Raw genomic sequence first — 21,997 nt, 5'->3', positions numbered from 1 at the left:
AACTAGTTCATTTATTCTCAGCATTTGCAAGAGGTTAAATTATATGTTTTAAGTTATTTTGCACAATTACTGAACTATGAATTATTATTCTGTTTGAAGTACACTCTAAAATATTGAAAACAATAGTATTTTCCTGCAGTCTCATAAAAACAAGAGAGTATACTGTAAATTACCAGTAATTTTACAAATGATATTGATGTGCTTTTTAGAATTGGTAGCACAGACTAATTAAATGAAACATTTTTGGGATGTATGACAATATATATTTTAAAGTTGATGATATGATTTGACTTTAATTTATTAATAGTTTGTAATAGTTGTAGTGAGACAGAGCTTTAATTTGCATTTAGTTACATTTTGAGATGTAAATGCTGGTTTGCAGGCAGCTAATCTTTTACGGAAGAAGAAAATCACAGAACTGTCAATGGAGAAAAAACAGAAAACACTTGAAAATATAGAAGAATTACTTCATCGTCTTCAGGAAGCTGACTCAGAAAACATGGTTCGTTTTTACACATCAGTTTTCTTGATATTTTTAAAACAGGATAGTCTAATATTTTACCTCTGGAGGTCTGGACTGTAGATTATATAAATACAGGAGGGCCACAACTTATGACTTGTTGGCTTAATAGGATGGGCTCTTTTTATTAAAATTTATTTGTCAATAAAATATTTTTAATGTACAAATTTATCTTTAAAACATACTTTGTAATGAATGTATAAGATAGATAAACTCAGCTGTGGAGCTGGATAAATCTTATGAGCTGCCAGATGGACAGTACTTTTTTTGAAAGGTAAAATGCTTTATACTTCATATAGCTCATGTTATAATTTTTAAAATGTACTAAAACAGTTTTTCTATTAGGTGAATTGTGCAAATATCTGAAGTTTTCTTTGTTTTGTTTTGTGTATACACTCACACTATAATGCAAGTAAGTTGATATAAGTTTATAATACTTAATGCCTTTACACTGTTGTGCAGTAGTTAATACATTGAGGAGTTTGTAACAAGCATTATTATGTATTATAATTATTTTGGATGAGTTTCTGATTTATTATGTTAGATGTGTTAATGTATTACTGTTTCACATAATAAAAAATTTAACTTTAATTTAGAAGTTAATTAAATGTTAATATGTATCAGATTTATGTTATTTGCCAATGAGAATGATACACACAATTTTCTTTTTTAACACAAATATATTTTAGTATACAAACAAGAAAAACAATACAATTTATAATAATGGTTATTATTAATAGCTATTACATATGATGGTTTATATATACAACAGTATTACAAACTTACAAACAGTACTGATTATTATATTCTGTCTAGAACTGAATATTTTACTGGTGGTTCAGATCCACCACAAGCAAATTAATTCTGGGTTGATAGCTAGCTTAGTTGGCTTATGTCAGTTACATGCTCATTTCTTACTAAGGAGGATATGTGATGTCCTTGTAGAAATAATTACATCTGAAGTAGTTCAGTAAAGTTTAATGGTTTGTAATGTTTGAAATCTGTAAACCTTCTTGATCAAATGGTGTAGTTTGCCAGTTAATAAGTGATGACAACAATTATAGCTTCTGCCTTTAGCATATTGGCTGTAGCTGAGTAATAATAATAATAGTCTTTTGGCAAGTTGGTTTTACATATCAATCATGCAAGATTCTCAAAGTTTCAACAGTGTTTGAGTATGCTAGTTTTTCATAAAACAATTGTTGATTTTTACTCTCAAGAATCTTTTACAAAATTCATAGAACATGTGGGACTTGTGCAATGCACACCCAACGGTATATGCCACATGCATCAAAACAAATGTAGGTATCAAAATAAATGCATAATGGTAAATCTGTTACATCATCAACAATTTATTCAAAACTTCTGCTAGCCTTTTCTACTATTAAAACAACTTTGACAGTTTCTAATAAGCTTAATTTGGGTGAAAAGAAACCTAACTTGTCATTTAGCAGTTTTTAATGCACATCAGTCAAAATATTAAAAAAAAATGACTACAGCAACTCAAACTATATGTAAGCAGCCAACATAAAATACCTTAGAAGCTAATCCATTATATTTACTAATCAAATGTAACTGATGGTTCATAGTCAGGTGTTCCTTGTCATTAATGTATTTTGTTCTTTTCTACACATCCGTAAAGCTAAAAGGCTACTTTGTTTTATATACATTACAAATATATCAAGAATAACAGTTAACTTTAAACAAAATTGATGAAATTTCAGAAAAAGAACACCATAGACTTGTGTTTCTGCATAAAGAAATAAAAACTTTGAGTGAAATATGTTGCATCATTTCCTTTTCATGGTGTAGTATCTATAACATAACCAACAAGTATACAAAAAAATCATCTATAATTGAAAATCTCAGGACTGTAAGACCAAAATAAACTGTCTAATAATAATGAGAAATGCTTAAGTTAATATTCTTAAGTAGTAGATAGAAAACAAGCATTTAATTGATAATAGAACTGTTACACATCCATTAACAATATAAAAGTCGCTTTTGAAATCAGGACTTGAGGGATGTGTAGCAGTAAGAAAACATCTATTAAGAAAGAAAAACAAGACCAAAAGGCTAAAGTACACACTAGAATACAGAAATTGGACTGTGGAACAATGTTCAAAGGTGCTTTAGACAGACTACTCAGAGTGTCATTGATTTGGATCTTATCAACGAAAGTATGTGAGGCAAACAACTGAAATTTATAAATAGCTTTGCTTGAATTCAACAAATAAGCATGTAGGAAGTTCATTTCAAGTTTAGGGTTTCATATCCTCGAGTAGTTTTGGAAAATTACTAAAAGTTTATTGTACATTAACTGCAGTAAAGTTCACATAAATTTTAATACACCATACTTTCCCAGTGGTGTAAGGCTTATTGGTCCAAACATTTTAAAGCAAGATGAAATAGCACCCCTAAAATCCCAAGTTGTAATATCATTGAAGTTGTATATGACTATTTGGACAAAGGAAAAGTAAAAAGAACCTAGGTAATTCAGATGATATTTGGAAGGTTTGAAAGAAGTGTTGAACATTATTTCATTGGAGTTTATAACAATTATTTGGAAGTGTCTAGAATTTCAATAGTTTTGAAAGAAAAGGGTGTAACATACTTGTTGTTAGTTAACATCATATGGCATTCCTCTACTGCCTCTCCATCCAACTGGCTATTTCTGTCAGCAGCTTCTCTTATTGATCATTTTCTCCCATCATTAAGTTGGCCATTTGATCTTGATCCATTACAACAATTGGAAAATTGTCTTAACCATCAAATAGCAATGTAACACCATTCCCATATACTTTCTTTTCAGACTTTATCTATCATTTTCAGGGCCCAGTTTCTGTATATATGCCTGTTGGCTTGTCCTGCCCCAAGTGCTCTGCATCTTGTCACAAATTGCTTGTCCCATTCTGACACTAATCTCCTCAAGGAGTGGTGTTTCATGGCTTTGCTCCTAGTAGGGTACTTCTCTTCTGCCTTATTTCCAAGCTCCTTCTCTTCTGGCCCCTGTTACTGCTTCATTTATCTTAGGCAGTAGACACACACTACACACACAGTTGCACATTCATTTCCTCCTATTGTGGATGCCAGTTACAATTCATTGCCAATCTGCACCTCACAGTTCAACTTTCAGTGGGTTAATTGTTTCTCATTTCTTTCCATTACATGTTGGATACCAGTCTGTTGAGTGATGCCTAAGTATACTAATCCATATATTTGCACTGTACAGCCTTTAAGGTCTATAGTGCCCACAGTACAAGACTTCTAGAGATTTTCCTGCATCATAAATACATCTTTTTCCATGGTCCATCGTGAGTAAAGCAGTGTCAGGATAGTTGCCCATCCCAGTGGTCCTAGTTTAATAAATTGGGACTCACATGCAGTTTCTTCATTGTTGCATTTTTTCAGTCTCTCCACCACACTGTTTCTCCCTCTTTATGAGAGGAGTATGGGAGCCCTTGCCACTTACAATTTCCTAGCCTCTTTGGTGGTGGACCATGAAAGCATTCTCTTAAATACCCCATTCATTTAAGAGTAAGATGGTGATATTCTGTTGGAGTAGATGATGTGAACCCTTATCATACTGTGGACTGATGCTGCCTGATTATGGACTGGAGATGATCCACTAAAATGTAATTCACCCCTATCTCTAGGATCCCTCATTCTATCATCTTTTATCAATTCCTGGGTGGTCTGGTGTTAGATTAGAGCTGGACTAGCCAACATACAAGTCCTTACACCTATTTTTAATAGGGAGCCCTTGTCCTGGTGGGGACTGGATGATAAATTTACAGTGCTACCTGATTCTCGATTTGTGTGTACCATCATGCAGCATTCCTCTTTCCTGCCATTATTCAACTGTAAGGTACTCAAGTGGCCTTATGTAGTGTGGTTAAAGGATCTGCACACATACCATGACTGGGAGGGTAGAATGAAAGATATGTTTCCTTCTGCTTGCTTGTGTTGTGGTATAAATTGAAAAGACCCTCCTCCTACTGTGGACTGGATGATAAATACCAGATGCCATCAGATTTTGGACTGGAGTTGACCCACTAATAAAGGTCTGATGCACCTGAGCCATTACATCATTGAGCATGTCCATTTGAGTGTTAAATGTACTTCTTTTCTTCTTAAATTAGCAACATGTATTTTCACAACAGGTGAAGAGTATATCTGGTTCAGATGTGCTGCAGTCTTTCATGGTTGGCTTGTTATGGCCAGGTAGTTAAGGCACTCGACTCATAATTCAAGGGTTGCGGGTTTGAATGTACACCACACCAAAGATGCTTGCCCTTTAAGCTGTGGGGGCATTATAATGTGATGGTAAATCTTACTCTTTGTTGGTAATAAAGTAGCCCAAGAGTTGACGATGGGTGATGATGACTAGTTGCTTTCCCTCTAGTCTTACACTGCTAAATTAGGGATGGCTAGCACAGATAGCCCTCGTGTAGCTTTGCACAAAATTCAAAACAAACCAGATGTAAGTTATTCTGTGTTCTTAAGTGCATTATTTAAGTAAATAAATATTTAGTGTACTATTACCATTTAAATAAGAAAAATAGACTTAACTTTCAGCAATAGTTGACAGCAAGAAAACAAAAGCACAAGGTAGGTACTGTATTTCTTGTTTCTATGTATATTATTTATTTGTTATTATGAAGTAATTAAAATATAAATAGGAGCTTCTTTGGTTAGATTAGGTAAAATAATGAACAAATTAGTAATGAAAATTTTTCAGAGGGGTATGTTCATAAACAATTTATAAATTACATCATTATGGTTATATGAACTATGTGTTCTTTGAGTGATTTACAACTTTTTTGGCAGAATTATTACTTATTATGGACAATGAAATAATAAATTAAATAGAAATAAATGTATATTGTTAAGAGCTTTAAGCTGTATAGGACAAACAATTGTACTTTATGTTGCACTTGGCAGTCATTCTAGAAAGTTAAAGGACTTAATTTATATTTATTTCATATTTTTCTATGGTGATTATATGGTTGTTCAAATTGCCTAAATGTATATATGTATGAAGAAAAGTATTTTTAATCTTAACATGAAAATCACTTTGTCCTCGGAGCAAACAATACTAACTTCCTACCTTCATGGACAACTTTTTTTGTAAAAATATATAATTTAAAAATAAATTTGTTTTTTGTGTGCAAAAGACTTGTAAAATTTACTGAAAGCTTGCAAAATTTATGGAAGGTAAACTTGTTATATTAAAAGCTGTGATATGGAAACTAATGATTACTTTGCTGTTACAAACTCAGACATACTAAGCAAGCTTCAGTGATTATACTGAAATGTATACTTGTTAAATTATACTTAATATTTGAAAAATGTTTTTATTTAAATAAGATAAAAAGGAATTGCATGTTGTTTTTCTTATTATGTTTTATGTAGTTATTGAAAGGTTATCAAACTGGAGTGCAGATTTTGAAATCAATGTTTGACGGAGATTTATCAGTGAGCAACATTGATACAACTTTAATGGATCTTGAAGAGGTACTGTATTCTTTCAGATTTAGATAGAGTTTTCTACAAAAAATAAAAAAAGATGTCATTCAAAAATGTAACTAAAACATCTGAAGATGCTCATTTTCAAATGATTAAAATAGACTGGTTATTTGGGAAATTGAGAATTTTCCCAGTTCACTTTGTGGCCAGTTCCTAAGCACCTAATCTAAGAATATTTAAGAGTAAAATACTACAGAAATAGCAGAAGCAGCTGAAAATCATCTGTTAACTATTTTTTTTTCTCTTCTATGCATTTTTCTCTTTTTATTCATCTTTACTAGTTGTGCTTGCTTGAAAAGCTAAGTTTATAGTTGCCCTCTTAAGAAAGATTATATATAAAGTTTCAGTCTAAGACTTAAACCACTTCAGCTGTAATTTTACTACACTTGACAAATTTTTCCCTAGCTTGTGTTAAATTTAAAATCTGTGTATGACATGCAATAGTTGCAATGAGTTTAAGTTTAAGCTTATTATTTTGTTATATATTTTTAATGTTTTGTAAGTACCTGAGAATTAAAAGAAACCCATCTTTAGTTTCTGAGTTTACATAATTAGTGTATACAAACTAACACTTTCTTTTTTAAGGAAACCTGAAATCATTGCTATTAAAATTGCCTATTTATCTGTTGGCTACAGAAGTGATAACACAAAGAAATTTGATGCATCTTTTCTTTAGCTAATGCAGATAAAATGATGTAACACAAATTTTGTTACTGGATAGTGTGTGTTATTTCTTAATTGCTTATGTTGTAAAAGTACAGAAAATAGCCATTATTCCCTTCAAACTTTGCTTTTGTGACCCAGATAATAAAATTTTAAAATTAACCTATTTTCTATGTAAAAATGGGCAAATTTGCACATTTTCATTTACATAAGGTCTGAATAAAACAACAAATGAATCAAGATTTACATGTATTTATACCAGTGGTTCTTAACCTTGTTGGAGGTACTGAACCCCAGAAGTTTTGTACTTGCATTCACTGAACCCTTGGTAATTGGAATAATAAAATATGATGTTTTCAAATTGAAAACATAAGTAGATATTTTATTAGTGCACAAAATGAACAACCATGCAATAAGTTGCACACAATATCACTGTGTTCAAAGAACAAAACCAACAAAGCATGAATTTCACACTAAAACAGAAACATAACTCAATGAATATTTACTGCAAATCAACGTGACTTTTGCTGTTGCCTTTCAGAGACAAGTTCAGAAATGCGCAGCTTCACCTTGGCAAGTGCCATTCTCATGTCATTTTCGCAACAAAGTCTGTTCCTTTACTTCGTTTTTATGTCTACCATCCTTGAAAAGGATTGCTTGCAAAGATATGTTGTAACAAATGGTATGAGTATCTCAAGGGCTTTCTTAGCAATAAGAGGGTACGCTACGATTTGGTAACACCAAAACATTAAGAGAGTTGTTGTTCTGAAAAGTTGTTGTTGAACCTGGCTCTGCTGAAGTTCAATGATATCATCGAGTAGCCTTTTCATCGAACCTGGCTCTCTTTACCTTGAATTCAGCAAGCATTGTGTTCTTGTATTTCCCATCTCCATGCAGCTTTAGGGAGTGTTCTCTTAGTTTTGCCAGTGCTAGACTAGAATTGCTCAACTTGGCATTGCAAATCATGCATTGAGGACGCTGACTCCCATCATGTTCCATTATACACATGAATCCATATTGTACCTGTTCATCCGACCACTTTCTGTTTTTGCTCGGCATAGTTAGTATGAAGGGATTGAAAGAGTAGGAAAAAAAATCACAAATGACGCACAATTACTACAGTCACAAGTCGACTGCTAAGTGCACGAAGTTCCCTGCAGCACAGATATTAAGGCCAAGTGATGTGACATGATCAGCTGCAGCTAGTGATGGCCAAATGGAGCATGACGTCATGAATCATACGAGTGGGGTGAACGGAACAGACACACACACAGTGTGTGTGTCTTGACCTCCGCCGAACCCCTGAGACTGACTCACCGAACCCCTGGGGTTTGATTGAACCGAGGTTAAGAACCACTGATTTATACTAAAGTTATACAAAAATGAACAAAAATGTTTAGAAGTGAATAGTTTTTTGAGATTTGTGACTGTAATGTAAATCGCTTTCACATATCAGCCCCCAAATATAGTCTTGGCATTCAACTTTGTTAGACCAAGATCTCTGATCAAGTCATTGAAGACTCTGTGGTTTGGGTAGTATGGGTTTCTCTCACCAGCTGCACCTCTGAAATTGTAATCTGGATCTTCAACATCTACCTCCTCTTCTGATTTGCTGCTTTTTTCTGAGGATGGTTGCTTTCTCTCTGGCAGAGTGGGTGTAGGGAGTTCAGGGCTGTGTGGCACTGGGGCAATGGATGATGGAAGGTCTTGATACATGATAGTAGATGCAATCTTGCCAGCCAAACATTTGGAAGGGTCCACCATGCAGAAGTAGCAATTGCTTGAGTGGTCATTGGGTTCACACCAAATTCTTGGAATAGCAAACTTCATGGTTCTCTGTACCATCCTGCAAAAGATCAAAGTAAAATTGTTATTATGAAGAATAAATCTATTTCATATAAAATATTTTGCATGTGATACTTTTTCTATACTATTGAAAATTAAAAAATAAAAAGATATTTAAATTTTAAAAGGTCTAAAATTTGTATTATATAAAATCTTACTATTCAAGTAAGCAAAAATTGTCCTTTTACCTTATAGAGTTTTTTGCAGTGTTCACAAGTGAAATGAGATGCCCAGGGTTTGTCTTGATCCCTGACAAGCATGCCGAAATATGCCTTGTAGGCTTCACACATTTTAGCAGATACTGTCACAGAGTACTTTCTCACTCTTGTCTTGATAAATTGGCCACATACATAGCAGAATGAGTCTGGAGAATGCTTGCAGCTTCTTGGTACCATATCTGATAAAATCATATAGGTCTATGTGTTCACTTGGGCAGCTAGAACTAAACTGAAGTGGTGAGTGGTGAGCCCCTATATATATATATATTACTATGGAAAGTTCTGAAAGTTTCTTTAAAATTCTCATAAGTTCTACAATATTCTAGGAAGTTCTTGAAAATTCTTGTAAGTTTGAGAAAATTTTCTATCAGCTACTCAGCACTCAATCTACCTGGAATGTTCTGGAAAATGGGTAAATTTGAAAATTTCATTACCCAGGTCACAAAAGCAAAGTTTGAAGAGAAAAATACGTCTTTTCCATTTACTTTAGGCATAAGCAATTGGGAAATAACACTTTTTGCCCAGGAACAAGAAAAAGTAAAAATATTGTTACATAGTGTAATTTGTGCTTATTGCATGATATGTTATGTAAATGTCTTAAACATTTTATTTAAACATATCCATGTAACAAAATGCATCACATAAGTCAAGTGCAGGATCAGAACGAAATATGCTGAGTTCAACCTGATGAGGTAGAAAAACTTTTTATAGTCCAATTTTATCAACTGAATGCCACAAAATCCTCAGCTTTGTCTGTGGGTTCAAAAACTGTTGATATTGTCAAAGTGACAAAGTAGACATGGACAGTGCCATTTCTGTAGTCATTCTCCATAGCAGGATGTAAAAGACACAAAGTAAATAAAGTTCAGAAGTGTTTCCGAAACTGTAAATGCTGCTGTTTGTAATACGTCAGACTGCTTCTATGCATGTGAATGTTATTTTAACCAAAGTAACTCAAAACTCTTTTTGTAATTGCCAGTGGCAATGTCATAGAATGTTTGAAAAGCAGAAGTCTTATAGAGTTTCAAGTTTCTTTGCATTTTATCCTGTGCAGCTTACTCATAATGTGCCCTTAAAGTCTGATAAGGTGTTCATGAAATAAAATGAAACAAAAAAGAATTGACTTTCCTATTGTAATGGGAAAAAAGCATTGTTGTCTATGCTGTGAAAGAAGTCAGTGCCTTACTGGAATAAAGAACTGAAAACATGCATACTCTAGGTTTCATGAAAATGAGGAGAACACAATGCACAATAACTCTTGAAGAACTAGGATAACAAAGGTTGATATTAATTCAGTTGTGGTTTGGTCTTCAGAGAGAATACAATGAAAAGGTAGACGATGATGGGAGATTATCAAATGTGTAATTTAATGTGCTAAAACCACTGCAGAAGAAAGATGAAGTTATTGAGGGACAGATTTAAATGAAGGAGCATGTATGCTATATAATTTAAGCATCAACCATGTACATTTCCTGGAACTCATGCTACTATTGGCAAAGTTACAAAACTGTGAAAAGCTACATGGACAAAGTGATACAGAATAGTGAAAAGAAAAAAAGAAAGGAAAAGAATGTATGGATATTACCAGAGGAAGAGGATCCTTAATCACTCTTCTTTGCAAAGCTTTAGTGAATTGTATCTTCAAAATCAGATAATGCATGGTTCAGAATCAAATTGCCAAGGAAATGAGACAAGTCAACATCTGTTCCATGCAGTAAGACAGTATGTTGTAATTTACAACAATGGACTAGTGCTGAGTTATAATTTGATACACAAGCAGTGGAATCTTACTAGAACAGTTTATGGCTGTAGTGGATTCACAGTCAGGTGTAGAGAAATAATTGTTTCACTTGTTTCAGAGAACACTTGAGAGGCACAACATTCATTTGCAGAAATGCATATGACACAGCACTGATTGTACAGCAGATACAAGTGGAATGTACATTGGTTTTACTCCTTAGTTTGAAATAGCCTAATCAGGCCAGCCATACTTAAGTGATGCTGCACGTATGTTTTAAAGCAGATTAAGGTGAGCATAAAACAAGGAAGTTGATGAAGAAAACAAAAAAAATAAAATCATTTGATTTTCAGGTAAGGATTGTGTTGAATGTTTTCTTGGTTTGTTTGGTTGCAGTAACCTATGTAAACAAACTTTGGACTTGCTTTTATGGCTTTTACATTTTTCGTTCAATTAGCTTGTGAGCTAAGCTTTTCAAAGCTGAAAGAAAGACGTGAAAGTATCAGGAGATCACCAGCACAATAAAACATTGAAAACCTGAAGGTGATCAGTGTGGAAACTGATCTTGTAGAAAATTTAGACACCAGTAGAATCATGACAATGTTTCAGAAGCACTGAACTTTGGAAACTGCTTTTACTTTTATTATCATTATCACCTGCATTCAGATTAATTCATGGCTCAGTTTATGTACTTTTGTTTATTTAATTTCTGATTTTAATTAAGTACAGAAAGTTGAATTTTTATTATTTGTATACACTTGCAGCATAAATTATAGTATTTATTTTGTGCCCTTAACCATCAATCCCCATGTAAGTTAAATTCTGAAGTCCTGGTTTTATAGTGCATATATAGTGTTTACTTTTTATTGCAGAAAACATTATAAAGATCATAATTGTTCTTATTGAAGGAATAAAACAACTTTCTTAATGCTAATTAACTAGGAAGATGCATGAAAAAAAATGGTTAAAGTGAATGATTTCACATTTCAACATAAAAATTATATTCCTTTGTGGTGTATGAAAGGAGTTACCAATTTTTGTGTTTGTTTAAAAATTGGATAGATTTGGTTTTTGGGTGAAGCCTAGTGTCTCAAAAAGCGAAGAATTACATCATTGGTTGAAGCCAAATGTAGATTATCACATTACATAATTGTGGTACATAGTATTTCAGTTTGAAATTGAAATGATTTTTGATTGAAATATAAAGTAGGCAGTGTTAGCTATATTTATTTAAACACATTGGTTTCATTATAGCGAAGAGAGAAAATTTCTAAACTTAGAATATCATCTAAGAACTTTGTTTTTCTTCAAAGTATTATTCATAAGCTCTGTTTTTCATTATATCTTGGGGTAAAATATCTTCAAAATTTAGATTATGTAATATGAATTATTTGATGTGTCGGAAAGAGTGTTTTTAATTATTATGTAAGAAATATCAGAAAAGTCTATAACAAGAAAAGATATGAGTTGTAGTAGGTTCTCGTAAAACTTTCTTTGACATATATTATTATTAAAAATAGTTTGAGAAAAATATAAGATATAAAGAAGCAGATGCTAGAAACAAACAAAAATTACGTTTTAGTGAGTGAAAACACCCTTTAATACGTACAGTTTTAGTTTTGAGAATTCCAGTTAATTACATTTAAAGCATATATGAAGTTTTGAATTTGTTGCAATTGAAGGTCCTACAAAATGAGACTGAAATTAGGGAAGCCATGTCCAAGCCTTTTGTTGGAGTATCTGATTATGATACTGAAGAACTGGAAGTAGAGCTTGATGAACTTTTGAAAGGTGAACAGGAAGACTTAACACATCTTAATAAAAACCAAGTTAATTCTGAAGAAGAACTTTCTACTCTCATAACAGTCAAGAAACATGGTATGCCAGTTATTTTTTCTGTCTTTATTTTCTCCTTAATTTTTGAAAAAAACACAAATACTTTGGTTTTCCTAAATTTTAGATATATATAGCAACTTTGTCTACCTATTCACATCAAAAGCTTAATTAAACCTGTGAAGATGGGCTCAGTTAACTTGACCAACTTTGTAATCACATTGTAACCATGAAACTATGAAAACTATGATTCTGAATTTAGTACATACATCTTTATAAAATTTGAAAAGATTTTAGTATATAATACAAATTTATTTTACACAGAATAAGTCAAATTTCTTTAACTTTTTTTTTTTGAACAAATATGTATTTGTGAAGTTATGATGCTTTTACTGAGTTTCTCAGAGTGTATGGAAAGCTGAAAAATATGAAATAAAATCAGAGTGCCTCCTTCATTCTTAAAGAATGACTGTATATTGAACAGATAATACATTTATTCATCCTAACATCTTTGCGAACCTGATGATGACTGAAGAAGGTTGAAACATTGTTCGTTCCTCTATTAGTGCTTTCTCTACCCATACCAGCCATTTTTAAATACATAATTCTTTCTACAAGTGGGTTTTCTCATCATCATGGATTATTATTCATCCTAACAGTTTCAGACTTCTATCATTTTCATAAATTCCTTTATTTAATTTTAGGGTAAAGAGATAGCATCCCAAAAGTGTTCCTTAGAAAATATTTTTACCAAATTTTGTGTTTATTGAAGTTCTCTTGTTTAAAATAATAAGTTGAATTCTAGAAAACATTAGATTATGTTTTCTGGAATTCAACTGCCTTTTTGGATGTAATGTTTTATCCGATGATGAACAAATACTGTAGGTAAAATTGTAATTATTAAAATCAGAAATGTCTACTGTAAAAGTTGCTGTTATTGTATTTTTGAATTAAATATTCAGTGCAGTAGGTTTTTCACCAAACATATGCTTAAATTAATACAAGAAAGAAACTACTGGTGAAATGTAGCAAGACATAAACTGCATGTTAATGCACTTAAGTTTGGATATCACATGTTTGAAAATTCAACTTAATTAAATATTAATTGGTTTTAAAACTATATAATGCATGTGAGTTATCATAATTTGGATAGGAATAACCTTAACAGTATCATGAAAGAAAATGATCTTGGTGTAATGGTTGACCAGTCTAAAGCCATCCAAGTAGTATGCTATTGCTAGTTCAAATAGGTTGTATCTAAAAAAATACTGATTACAAGTCTAAAATGGTAATAATTTCATTGTATAGGTTACTGGTTAGGCCACATTTGGAGTATTGTGTTCGGTCTTTGGCTTTTAACCTTAGGAAAAGCATTGAATTGTTGAAAAGGGGTCAAAGAAAGGTTACTAGAATGGTTCTTTTGGTGGAAGGGTTGTCACATGAGAAGAGGCTTAAATCTCTTAAATTGTTTTCTCTTGAAAACAGGGAAGTTAGAGGATTTGATTGAGGTGTTTACAGTTGTAAAGGGAAATGATAGTATTAGTGCATCATCTTTTTTTCGTATTTAATAATGAGAATAGTTGGATTAGGGGACACAAGTATAAATATTAGCAGTTTTATATTTCTAACAGGGTGTCTTCCTTTGGGATGAGTTGCCTTCAGATGTTTCAGAGGCAGTCAGTTTAAATGAGTTTAAGAAAAGCTTGATAATTATATGAGTGATATGGGCTGGCTTTAAGTTGTTGTTTTTTAAGTTAATTTAGAGTGTGGAGTTCATAGAGCCTGCTAGGGTTTATTGCAGAAGAAACTATTTCTATAATATTCTAATTTCAGTAGAAGAAATAGACAAGTGCTTTTTTTCACCTTTACTTTTCAAACAGTATCACTGTAGAAATTAATGAATTTTAAACTAAATGTAAGAATGAATTCTGTGAGGTATTCACATATTCTGATTAATTGTATTGTCTTTTCACCAAAGGTAGTTGCATAATGTCATTATCATACATATTGGTACTCATTTATTAGTTGCTTTAAAATTTATTCTTGTGTAAACTTGGTATATGAGTATTACTGATATCTAGCTTTGGTTAAAAAAATGCTTAAGACAAGTATAACCACAATTTAAAGGAAAGCTACTAAATGGTTGATAAGATGTGAATGTCTTTTAGAAGCCTTGTGAACCATGACTATAATTAATTGTGCTTGTTATAAGACATAAGTATTAGACCTATAATATTTTTAAATACTAAATTCTTTATGTAGTTCCTTAGGGATTTTCAAAAAGTTAAAAGTGTGCATAATAATAGTATTCCAATCATACGATATTCATCATATCCTTTGCCAACAATGTGTTTCTTTCATTCCTGAATTTTTAGGATGGCTGGGATGCAACAAACACAGAAATGATTGATGCATTTTATATAAACTATTTGTTACCACAAAAATTTCTAAGGTGTGAACACCTTTTAAAAACTAAAGGATTAGATACATAATGTAGTGCTAAGGAACATAATAGACCTATTGCTGTTGTGTTCTGATAAGTATAATTAATCATAATCATGCTTCATCAGCTTGTAAAAGGCTTTTACATCACAACAGTTGTTGCTGTCCCAGATGGTTTGCATAAATACTGTTCTGACAAGTACTGTGTTTGTTGTATCTCACATCAAATCCCCTGGCAGGTATTTAGTTTTTAAGGAAAGGTTTTTCACTTTCCCAAACTGGGGTGTTCAGGGATAGGATTTATCCCCCTTCACCCTGCATGCAAATATTCTGTAGAGGTTTTGAGGGATTTAATCATTAGAATGTCCATGATTGTTAGTGTGTGCTGATTGAAGGATCAGTTGAATATCTGTCATAAAACCTGACAAATGTCTGGTGGATGCAGAAGCAGGGTGAAGATCAAGGTCAAGGCTGTAGGTGTTGATGATAGTGAGATGAAGCAAGTCGGCAGTGTTTGGACAAAACATTACCCCAATGGACCCTAATGGCTGGGATCTGTAAATCCAGTGCTGTGGCTAGGATCATAAATTCCAAAAGAGCCAGTGAATTAAATGTGGTAGGAAACAGGAGAATCCTGAGAAAACTCATTTTCACAACACAGGTGCCAAATACTCTATTTGTCCTGCGCCCAGAGCTGAAAAAGAAAACATATAAATAGATTAGTAATATTACTTGGGTGTGTTTAGTGTACATTCATGGCTAGGTATGCATTATATGGAGATATTGTTTTATATGGTGCGTTCGTCATTGTATGGAGAGCAGCAATTCGGGGGTTCCTTTTTTCTGCTTTGTTATAGTACTTGAGTGCTAAGAAGGTTGTTCTTTCATTAATTATTTTAGTGTTGCATATTCTATGCAGAGAATTTGTTAGAGTGAATTTAAGAAGTCTTAATGCTAGTTTTAGGGCTCTGTTCTGTTGGATCTGGATCTTGTTTTTAATTCTGTTTGAACAGTAGAAAGTGATTTGACATCCGTATTCTGTAAGGGGACAAATATATGCTTAGTAAATTTTTATGAGTATTTGGGGTTTACATCCTATATTGTTTTTTGCAATGATGCTTAGGTGAGCAATTCATATGCTTATGGATTTATTTATGAGATTGAAATGTTTGGCCCATGTGAGATGATTGCCAAAAGTAATACAGTGTAGTGTAGTTGCAATACTATTATTTTAGACTTCTAATTATTGAAAATCCTGAAGGGACTAGATGAAGAATGCAGTGTTTAGGAATATAATGAGCCTAATAATAATGTCTTGTGACAAGTATAATTAACCATAGCTGTTTTTTACCTTTTTTTTTAAATAAATAGTCTACTAATTACTGCTTTGTTTGTTGTATCCTAGTCAGCTCAAATAACTATGGATTGAGCAAAATATGTCATCAGCAATGGATAAGGCAAATATAGTACAGTGAAGTACTGTTAGTGTATGCTTTTATAATTAAGGGAGTAAATAAAGAACCTAGTATTTAAAAATATAACAGGCCTAATACTAATGTCTTACTGCAAGTATAATTCTTAAATTATTGAATTAACCCTTTGGTCAAAGTGTGCATTTCAGTCTTTTTTAAAAAAACTGAACTCAAAATTAATTTAAATATAATTTATGTCTGTAAAATTCACATCAAAATGAATTTCTAATCCAAATTTTAATATATACATTTTAATGCCTTAGTTTTAAAATGAAATATTTATATAAATTCTGAATCTTCATTCTTCTGTTCATGTGATAATTCTTTGTTCTCATTTGCCCATTTTGAATTTTATTTCTACACTTGTATGATCTTCTGAGTCATTCACCATTTTTACTGTAAATAATGTTAAGCTATAATGTATATTTATAGTATTCAAGTTTTTTTGCTTTACTCAGATATAAACATGAAAGTCAAACTCACGTGATGTCCATTTTATATCGTGTCTATCAAAAAATGTCAAAATTCTTTCTCTCATATACGCTATTGGATTATTTATAACTAAAAGAAAGAACACTTTCTATTTTACAAGATAAATTGTGGTGTTAGTTTGCTTGGGTGTCAGGTTAGAAAAGATGAAGCTTCAGTTTCTTTGCTTGACTTTACAGTGTTTAGCATGATCAGATAATGGAATTTTATTAGCTACTTTATAGTGTAACCAATGAAATGGTAGTAATTTCATTATATTCAGTTTTTGTGTGTTCTTGGTAATTTTTTATGTTGATAATTACATATATGAAATAGAAATTAATAATATTTTGGACCATCAACATTGTTACAAACGAGTAAACCTATCGTGTCCATAGCAAAAGTCCTGAGGTCCAGACATAACTACTAAATTTCTTTATATATATTATTTATTGTTAGAGCAACAACTGTAAAAAAAATCTTAGAAATTTATTAGGTGAGAAAAGGAAATTTTAATGAAAAAATATTAAATAAAACCTTTCTCTAGATACTCAATTTTCTAACACTGACACATCAAGTTCTGTGATTTTAATTCAGTTATGAGGTATTGTCACTTAATAATTTATTTATCAAAAGCTGCCTAGCTATGATAAGTGGCTTTTGACATATTCTGAGAGGGCCCAGTGCAGCTGTAAAACAATAAAACTAAATGATTTCATGCTTAAAATGCTTATTAGTTTTGTCTGTATGAATAATTAGTGTGTGTAACTGCCTGTTACAATATGCAGTTATTGTAGAAATAAAAAAAAACATAAGGATAATTTAGAGCATTTTTGTTTTTCAACTTTTAATTTTATCTTATATTACTGATTTTGCTATAGTTAGTGTTATGATAGAGAAAGTAATAAATAAAATTTAAAGTTTAACTGAAAATACTTTTGGTATTCATTTAGGAGGTTATAGAGGTTATGCAAATTAAATATAAAAACTATAAGATGAAGAAAAGCATTTTTGTCACTTCTGCAGGAAAATCACCTTTCACCCAAACTTATTAAAAACTTTGTAAATCTACAGTCAAATATTTAGTGAAATTATTTTATTACAAAATCTTAATGTTTTCTCAAAGGTTGTTATATTTAGTGAAGATAAACTTGGTATATTAAGAGCTGTATTATTTATAATTTCATGGTGACATAGTGTTAGAAGGTTTATTAAAATAACCAAACCTGATTTTAGGGAGTTAATTTTGTCAAATATGTAGTTAGCATAAATTTTTAGCTGCAGTATAGCAACTTATAAAATATCTCTGCGTTTTTGTTCTTCAAGTACAAACTTTTAGTTCATAACTCCATTTCTTAACATATATGAGATCTAATTACAGTTGTGGCTATTGAGGATTCCTTCTTGTTTTGTTTTTTTATAGAACCTTAAATAATTTGTGAAATTTTTATTCAGATAAAATTTTAAGTCTTATTACAAAGAATGGATTTATTCATTAGTTTCACTGAAATATAGAGCCATTTGTTATATCACAACTAATTTTATATTTTGGTTCCACTGAATTTAATTTTCATCAGTAATTATTACTTTTCTATTTCAGGTATTTCCTGGCCAGAAATACCTACAACCCCACAAGAAGAAGAGTCCATTATTGTTCATAATAAGCCTGTAATGTTAAACTAGATTGTTTCTGGTCATGGAAGTATCACATGACATCAAACTAAGAGCAAGAAAGTGCTTAAAAAGTAAATTGTACATTAATAACTGTAAAAAATTATCACTCTTGAAATTTTCTGTATTATTCTTCATTGGTGGCCACTGTTAATGAATTGCAAGAAGAGACTTAATTAAAGTTTACCAGGGTGATAGAAGTATTTTCTGTTAATTGACATTTGAGGTAGTTTAAGGTTTCCTAAAGAAAATGCAATCAGTATATCTAATCTGTGTAAATCATCATTCTCTCCAATGAGAAAATTTTATATTAATATTTAAATTAATATATTAATGGTCCTTTTTATAAATTTTGATAAAAATTTTGTTCTAAAAATATTTATTGAAGGAAAGTTTCAAAGAATTATGAGCTGTATTACAGATTTTTAACAAACAAAAAAGAAAGATGTTTTTCTCTGAATAAAAAAAAAATTCCTTCCCTGTGTTTGAAACTTCTTTCTCTTTGAGTTTCTGTACATTTACTTAAATGAATTAAATGCTTTATTTCAAATATTCTACATTCTTTATTCAAATGGTCATAAAATTTAATCAAAAGTTCTGTTAGATCACCTGTTACTGTAATTGTACCCCTCAATGTGGATTCCTGTATGTGGTGAGAAGACCTCCCAGAGAAGGTTCTATACTTTCAGTTTATCTCCTTTGGGATCTGAACATCCATCTATGTGTTTGCTGTATGTGGTGACCCATGAATGGAAGAAGAGGATCCTAGTGGTTGAGGTGTCCAACCCTAACATTCCACTTTGGCCATGAATTCCTGTAGATGGGTGGCCCCACTCCATGGTCAGTTGTGTTTGGTTATTCATTTTGCATTATGAATTCTTCGTTACCACTTCAGAGGTTATATGCATATTTACATAGGTTTCAGGTAGCAGTACTCTGTGGGAAGATTTTTTGCTTTACTTTGGTGGGAGATTGATTATCCAATGAGTTAACCTTCATTGAGCCTTGCCTCAAGTTTGGAGGTTCACACATTTTGATATACAGTCCACTGACTTAGTAAAGATAAGATGCTACACTGCTACGATTTGTAATAATTTTATTTTTAATGTAATTATCTGTAGTTGTTTGGGTTTTATAATGTACGTTTTGTTATATGCAAGATTGGTCAATAATTGTAGTCCAATTTAGATTAGAATTTAGGCTTAGTTGTACCAGGATTCTTTGTTATTTTAGAACTACCTGTAATTTGTCTTACTGACATATCAGTCACTTGTTTAACTATATTGTTTTTCTTCCATACTTCATGTCTCATACACAAGTGTTAATACACATTTATTTTAAATAAATTAACATTTATTTCATTTTCATTATTATTTATCTTTCATACTTCTTCATATTAACTTGGTTTGTGTGGAACCCTTGAGTATGGATCCACACTAACTTCTCCCAGTACTGTGCATACTTATTGTTAGGCTAAGATTTTTATTTTAGTTCTTAGTTATACTGTTTGATTAGGCATAATGTGTATCTGTTATTCTTATTTACCTATAGTTCTACTTATGGGTTAATTGCTTCTTAAATTTAATATTTTGTCATCTTATGCTTAATAAGTGTCTGTTAATTTTAATTTATGTGTAGTTATACTTCCAGGTTAATCGAAAGCAAGGTTAATTACTTTGTTTTCATCAACACACAACTTGTATTGCATATGTTTATTTCAGAACACAATGTATTACCATTAATTTTGTTTAATTTATATTTTATATTTTAATTTAATTTTTGTGGGCCCTGGGGGCTGTGGTTCATCCTATTTGCTCCCAGCATTGCTCACCTTATTTGTATAATGTCTGAGCTCATTTCAATGGCCCAGATTTTCTCAGTTTTCTTTCACCTTATCATGGATTGCATTTGAGGCCAATACTTTAGAATCTTCTAGGCCTACCTCAGTTTTTATTTGTTTTACACATGTTTCACAGTATATTCTTTTTCTCCTGACCTTGTCTCAATATGATCTTTGTGTGTGTTTCTCTTTTGAAAGTAGGTACTTGCAAACCTTGCCTTGTACATATTTCAATTCTTTTTGTCTTAGCTTACCATCAGGCAGATTTCCTTCTTCATTTTATGTCCTTCAGATATTTGTTAATCCTATCTGTTTTCTCCCCTACATAGTTTCTCAGCTTTGCATTACCCTATGTATTATCCTACAGGTAATGTTTACCTTTTATTTTCTTTCTTAGATGTTCCACCTATATTTAGAAATTTTCATGAGATACCTCTTTCTTCTTCCCACTGTCTTGAGGCATTTGCAATCTTCACTTCTCTTCCTGTACATGTGAATTATTTTCTTTTGGGGATTTCTTTAATGGAACACTGCTATTTGTTTACCATTCACAGCTAATAAGGACTTAAGGTCAGACTGTTTCCTCCACCAATACATTTTGAGGGCCCTTCTTGTATATTTAGTATCTTGTGTAGTATCTGCCATGGTGTATGCATTCTTTTAATTTCTTTTTGTTTCATTCTATGATATTGTCATTTTTATCCTTTAATGTGTCTGGCAACTTCCTGTCCTAACTACAGGGTTTCTCCGTTTATCTTGTATGCTCAATACTGATTGGGGTTCCAGATCAATCAGTCCTGTTTTAATCAGTCTTTAAGTCTTCTTTGTTTTCAGATGTAGTCTTTGATCACATTTGGGTGGGCTATTTCTGTATGTTTAGGAAAACCTATAGTACAATTCTCATTTTCCATTTCTAGGGATGTTATCTTAGGTTTTTCACCACATAATTTGGTCCCAGTTTCATGCCATGCCCTTTTGACTTGTTTCCATTGCAAATGTCTTTTATGGAGTGGTTTGTGTTTTCTCCTAGTTTTACCTTTTAGGGGATTTTACCTATACCATTCACTGGATAATTAGGTTCAATTAGCTCCTTCCTCAGTTGCTGAAGTAGTTGGATTTTCCAGTTGGAGATGTTCTTCTGTTCCATACCTCACATGCTAGTCTCTTTAGGGAAGAGAGTATTTTCAAACATCCCTTTATCAGAATCATCTAATCTCCTCATTTGAATGCATTAAATGAAGTTTTCTGTTTCTGACTCAATCGTTTTTTTCTCTTAATTTTCATCATTCCCTCTTCATCCATAGGAGCAGATGACCATATCTCCTATGGCATTGGGTTTCTTGCTTCCTCCCCCTCTTTTGGATTATTTAATTATTTCTTTTCCCTGATTCTCATCTTCAGAAGTTGTAGATATGGTTTGATAATGGCCTACAGGCAAAATATCTCATCTCCTTCACACCCTGGTACTTCCACCAGTTCAGTATGCTTTTGTTTTCTCTCTGCCTTTTGTCTGGGTTTGACTACTCATGTTTTCTTTTGACTATTTAATGGTGATGATTTCTGTCCTTTACTGAGGTGTCCCACTGATACTTGTTCCTTTTGTGATAAACTGTGGGTCTTCCTTTTCAAACCTACATAATTGACATGTTTGTCCTGGAGGGTCATGTTCTAGATGCTTTGGTCCTTATCACTCATTGACTTTCCCATCCAATTACACTTTCTCTCAAGGAGTGACCTCTTTATCTTCCAAAGTTTTGG

At 32.0% G+C, this 21,997-nt stretch overlaps 1 protein-coding gene across 2 annotated transcripts in view; it reads left to right on the top strand.

The window, feature by feature from the left end:
• Window positions 1–18,949, top strand: part of LOC143244704 (charged multivesicular body protein 7-like) — a 77,347-nt gene extending 58,398 nt beyond the window's left edge. For both annotated transcript variants that reach the window (XM_076489824.1, XM_076489825.1), the window contains 4 exons: window positions 383–502; window positions 5,936–6,037; window positions 12,196–12,391; window positions 18,329–18,949. In XM_076489824.1, coding sequence (XP_076345939.1) covers window positions 383–502; window positions 5,936–6,037; window positions 12,196–12,391; window positions 18,329–18,411 — 501 coding nt within the window. In that variant the 3' untranslated portion in view covers window positions 18,412–18,949. The remainder of the gene's footprint in view (window positions 1–382; window positions 503–5,935; window positions 6,038–12,195; window positions 12,392–18,328) is intronic.
• The last annotated feature ends 3,048 nt before the right edge of the window (window positions 18,950–21,997 follow it).

Source organism: Tachypleus tridentatus, chromosome 2 (assembly GCF_004210375.1).
Source record: "Tachypleus tridentatus isolate NWPU-2018 chromosome 2, ASM421037v1, whole genome shotgun sequence".
In the NCBI taxonomy this organism is placed as follows: domain Eukaryota; kingdom Metazoa; phylum Arthropoda; class Merostomata; order Xiphosura; family Limulidae; genus Tachypleus; species Tachypleus tridentatus.
This window is presented reverse-complemented; position numbering and strand designations above follow the sequence as displayed.